Source organism: Priapulus caudatus, unplaced genomic scaffold (genome assembly GCF_000485595.1).
Source record: "Priapulus caudatus unplaced genomic scaffold, Priapulus_caudatus-5.0.1 Scaffold43, whole genome shotgun sequence".
In the NCBI taxonomy this organism is placed as follows: domain Eukaryota; kingdom Metazoa; phylum Priapulida; class Priapulimorpha; order Priapulimorphida; family Priapulidae; genus Priapulus; species Priapulus caudatus.
Genome location: NW_014577104.1, coordinates 726365 through 732516, shown reverse-complemented (window position 1 = coordinate 732516; position 6152 = coordinate 726365). Strand labels below are relative to the sequence as shown.

The 6152-nt window shown below is 38.8% G+C and overlaps 1 protein-coding gene across 1 annotated transcript in view; it reads right to left on the bottom strand.

Moving 5' to 3' along the window:
- Positions 1-6152, bottom strand: part of LOC106820685 (mediator of RNA polymerase II transcription subunit 14-like) — a 50963-nt gene that overhangs the window by 8291 nt on the left and 36520 nt on the right. Inside the window, exons 30-32 of the mRNA XM_014825188.1 lie at positions 963-988; positions 754-765; positions 364-487 (exon numbers count right to left, since the gene is read on the bottom strand). Coding sequence (XP_014680674.1) covers positions 364-487; positions 754-765; positions 963-988 — 162 coding nt within the window. The remainder of the gene's footprint in view (positions 1-363; positions 488-753; positions 766-962; positions 989-6152) is intronic.

Below are 6152 nucleotides of genomic sequence, written 5' to 3'. Positions count from 1 at the left end.
AGGACAGCGGTAAAATGCATGGCAGGAATCACATGGAGGACAGGTGAAGCAGCTGGCAGGAACACATGGAGGACAGCGTGAACATGCTGGCAGGAACACATGGACGACAGGTGAACATGCTGGCAGGAATCCATGGAGGACAGGTGAAACCATGGCTCGGCGCCATAAAGGCAGGAATCACATGAAGAACAGGTGAACATGCTGGCAGGAACACATGGAGGACAGGTGAACATGCTGGCAGGAATCACATGGAGGACAGGTGAACATGCTGGCAGGAACACATGGAGGACAGGTGAACATGCTGGCAGGAACACATGGAAGACAGGTGAACATGCTGGCAGGAACACATCGCTCGATACGTACCTGGCAGTGGAGAGAGCTTCAGCTGTAGCATCTGTAAGGTAGCTGGGTGGAGCGCCACTCTACATGTCAGGGTTTCTACTTTCATCATCAGCACCCCAGGCTCAGTAGTAGGCAGTGCCATAAGCTGTTAACAAGATTAGGTGGATGTAATATAAATTAAGTTTCAAATGTTATTAAAAATGAAATTAATTAGTCCATTAATCATGTTTTATAAATTATGTATTATGCATCATGAATTAGGTATCAATAAAATGCATACATCGTTGTGAAATTAACAACATTTTTATCAAATTACCATGACTCACTAGAAACACTGGAGTATTAATCGTAAATTACGTAATTACCCTTACTCCTAAAATTACTGTAGTAATATATATATAGTTCGCCTACGTTGTCCTCGTTCTATAAAAACCCATCTGCTACACATTAGTAACTTAAGCCCTGTCTACACGACGATTTTTAACCCGGGCTAAGCGTCTACACGAGGGCCTAACCCGGGATACGTCTTAACCTGGGTTAGTGTAACCCCGCGATGTGAGGAGGGTTAATTAACCCGGGTTAAGCTGTCTCGGGTTAAGTGTCATGTAGACGCTGCTAACCCGGGTCAGCACATAGTTTCTTAACCCTGCGATAGGCGGCAATAGTGAACAATAGTCCACTATAGACAATAGAACAATAGAAACATCTCGCGTGCCAGAACCGCTCAAGCAGCGGGTGGTGCTCGTGTAGACGCTACGCATTTCTTATCCCGGGTTAAGCTAAGCCGAGACTGTTCTTAGCCCGAGTTAAGTGAACTGAAAAAATTGTTCTCTTCAAACTTTTCCACCTAGAAACGCCTACACAATTACTTTCAGTTTTATGTAATAAATATTCTCTTCTTTGGCAAAGGTTACGTTAATGTTGCCCCTGCTAACTGTCGCGGTTGCGCTTCAGACATACGGCCGCTCGCCGAGCAAGAAAAAAGGGAACGTTCTCGCGGAGCGCGAGCTCGGGATCCCGTTCCGAGCAATCTCCCGACTGGCAGTCTCGCGGTAACCGGTGGCCTGCGTCGCCGTCCATGCGAGGCGGACCGTCGGCCGGCGTCCCGCTTCCAGTGGCGATGTCGCCTGCGAGGTCACTGGCGCCTACCCCTCTCCCTCTACGCGTGGAGGCGGGAGGGAGCGGTGTCGCAGGTATGGATCACCCGACTACAGTGTGGCGAGTGTGCAGTGTTAACTCGGACCTGTACCTTGCTGTGGGTAGACACGCAGCCGTGTAGCCGAATCCATGTGCTGATGCTAGCGACCGTTCTATCAACTGTAACTGCAATGTAACTATTACTATACTATCAACTATAACGTTAACTTGTAATTGTACGCATATAACTATAACAATCTACAACATGACTATAACTAAATACTACAATCTACACACCATGACTTCAACACTTAACAACATCTACAACGCATGAACTTATAACTATACACACATCTACAGCATATGACTATAATATAACAACAGTCTACACCATCGACTATAACTAATAACAACATCTACAACTACCAACTCTAACTATAGCGAACATCTACAACCATGACTAATAACTATAACCTACTCTTACGTCCAACCATTGACTATACTATAACAACATCTACAACATGACTATAACTATAAGCAAACATCTACAACCAGACTATAACTATAAACAACATCTACAACGATGACTAGTAACTATAAGACAACATCTACAACACATGAGCTATAACTATAACAACATCCTGACTAACCATGACTTATCAATATAACAAACATCTACAACATGACTATACACTAACTACAACATCTACAACTACAACTAAAACTATACACAACATCTACAACCATGACTATAACTATAACAACATCTACACACCATGACCTATAACGTATAACAACACAGTCTCACCATGACTATAACTAAACTACATCTTAAACCCATGACTATAACTATAACCTACATCTACAACCATGACTATAACTAATAACAACATCTACAACCATCGACTATAACTCCTCAACATATACAGACATGACGTGATAACTATAACAAGCATCTACAACTACAACTATAACTATCGACAACAATCTAAACATGACTATAATTACGACATCTACAACCATGACTATAACTAAACACATCCTACAACCATGATATAACTATAACAACATCTACAACCATGACTAAACTATAACTACATCTAACAACGCATGACTATACACATAACAACATCAGCAACATGACCTATAACTATATACATACATCTACAACCATGACTATAACACTTCAACAACATCTACACGCATGACTTATAACTATAACAACATCTACAACATGACGTATAACTCTACACATCGTACAACCATGACCTATAACTATAACACCATCTACAACGCATGGACTATAACTATCACAACATCTAGCAACCATGACTATTAACTAAAAACATCTACAACCATGGACTATAGAGCTACTAACAACATCTACAACGGCATACTTATAATATAGACAACATCTCACACCCATGACTATAACTATAACAACGCCATAATACGACCATGACTAAAACTATAACAACATCATAGGAACTACAACTATAACTATAACAACATCTACAACTGCATGACTATAACTATACACAACATCTAGCAACTACAACAGTACCTATAACAACATTCTACAACCATGACTAAATATTAAACAACATATACAACATTGACTATAACTATAACACATCTACACATGACTCATAACATAACAACAGTCTACAACCATGACTATAATACTATATACAACATGCCCTACAACTTACAACTATAGACCTACTAACAAATCACAACCATACTATAACTATAACAACGATCTATCAACTACAATATACACATAACAACACTGCTACAACCATGACTATAATAAACAAACCATCTACAAACATCGGACTCTAACTATAAAACATCTCACAACGCAGACTGAGTAACTAACCACAACATTCCTACAACCAGACTATAACATAACAATCATCTCACAAACAGACTGATGCAATATAGCAGCATTACAACCCAGTGGACTATAACTATAACAACATACCTCACAACCATGACTATACTTAACAACATATAGCAACCATGACATAACTAGTGAACTACATTTCTACAAACTAGCAACTAAACTAAACACATCTAACAACTCACTATAACTATAACAACATCTACAACATGACTATACACTATAACACATCTACGACATGATATAACTATAACAACATATACAACCATGGACTATAACTATAACAACATCTACAACCAATGACTAAACTACTAACAACATCTACACCATTGACTATAACATATAGACAACGATCTAACAACCAATATAACTATAACAACCATCTACAACCATGACATATACTATAACAACATCTACAACCATGACTATAAACTATAACGAAATATGACCACCATGACTATCAACTAAACAACATTACAACCCATACGATAACTATAACAATAGCTCTAGACAACGCATGACTATAACTATAAACATCTACATCCCATGACTATAGACCTATAAGCAACCTCTAACACATGACTCATACCTATTAACAACATATACACCATCGGACTATAACTCACTAACTCGCATCTAGCACTACAACTATAAACTATAGACAACATCTACACCACTGACTATAACTATAAAACACTACACCCATGACTAAATACATAACAACATCTACAACTACAACTAAACTATAACACCATCTAGCAACCATGACTATAACTATACCACAACATCTACAACTACAACTATCACTATAACCAGACAAATCTACATAGCCATGACTATAACTATAACCAACATCTACAACCATGACATAACTATAACAACATCACAACCATGACTATAACTATACACCAACATCTTACAACCGATCTGAATATAACATAAACAACATCTACAACCATGACTAAACTATAACAACATCTACACCATGACTATAACTATAAACAACATCTACAACCATGCACTATAACTATAACAACATTCTAGCAACCATGACTATAACCTATCAACAGCATCTAGCAGACCATGACTATAATATAACAACATCTACCACGCATGACTATCACTGATAACTACAGCAAAACCATGACTATAAACATTAACAACATCTACACCATCACTATAACTATAAACAAATCTCAACATACAACTATAATATAACCAACATCTACAACCAGTGACTATAACTAAACAACATCTACAAGTACAACTATAACTATAACAACATATACAACCATGACCATAATCACCACTATAACAACATCTACAAAACTACAACTATAACCTATAACACCATCCCTACAACGCATGACTATAACTAGATAATCAACACTACACTTACAACTATAACTATACCACCCACATCATCTAACAAACCACGACTATCAACTATACCGACAAACGATCCACCAACCACTCCCGAACATCAACCACTAAACTAACTAGCCCACAAACATCTACAACCAGACTGTATAACTATACAGAACCATCCTACCAGACCATTGACCCTATAACTTAACAACATCTACACACCATGACTATAACTATAAGTCGTACATCTACAACCATGACTATAACTAAAACACCATCTACAACTACAACTAAACGTAATAACAACATCTACAACCATGCCTAATAATATAACACACATCTAACAACCACTGACTAAATATACAAATCTACAACCATGACTATACACTCACACACCATCCTACAACCATCGACATAACTATCTAAACAACATAGCTACAACTACAGACTAAACTAAACAACATCTACCAACCATGACATGAAACTATAAACCAATCTAAGCAACCATGACTATAACTTATAGACAACATCTACAACCCAGTGACTACTTAACATAACTACATCTACAACCATGCACCATAACTATAATCAACATCCTACAACGATGACTAGGAACTATAAACACCATCGTGACAACATCGCCTATAACTATAACTAAGTCTCCCAACCATGACATAACTATAACAACATCTTACAATTCCCATGACTATAACTATAACAACATCTACAACTACAACTATAACTATAGCTATTGCTACAGCTAGAGCTACAACTACAACTACAATGATAACGCTAACTATTGCTACGCGTGACTGTGTGTGTGTCTAGGTGGAGGCTCGTCGTTCTCAGCCGCGCCCACCCCCTGCCTCAGCGCGCGTGGGCTGCCGCCGTGCGACCTGCTGTCTCACGAGGCATTCACGACCCTGCTCACGCCGAGTCCTCTACAGGACAACCGTCAAATGGTCACCACGTCTCCCCTCGAGCGCTTCATGGGCTGCGTGTTTCTGCGTCGCTACCTACATAGAGTCGTGCAGAGCGAGGACAATGTAAGCGCACGATTACGTCACGTTACTGTTACGTTATTATTATGTTACTTATGTGTTGTGGCTGGGTTTGTATAGAACGAGGACCATGTAAGCTTGTGATGTTGTCACGTTACTGTTAAAGGGATATATTACCTTAGGTTCCTTATGTTACTTGTGAGTTGCGGCTGGGTTAGCATAGAACGAGGACAATGTAAGCTTATGATGTTGTCACGTTACTGTTAAATTATTATTATGTTACTAATGTGTAGCAGATGCGGATTTTTGTAATAGAACGAGGACCCAATGTAAGCTGTGAGTTTCACTTAGCTGTTAAATATATTTATAGCTGTGTTACAGGACGTTCTTGAAGCTCT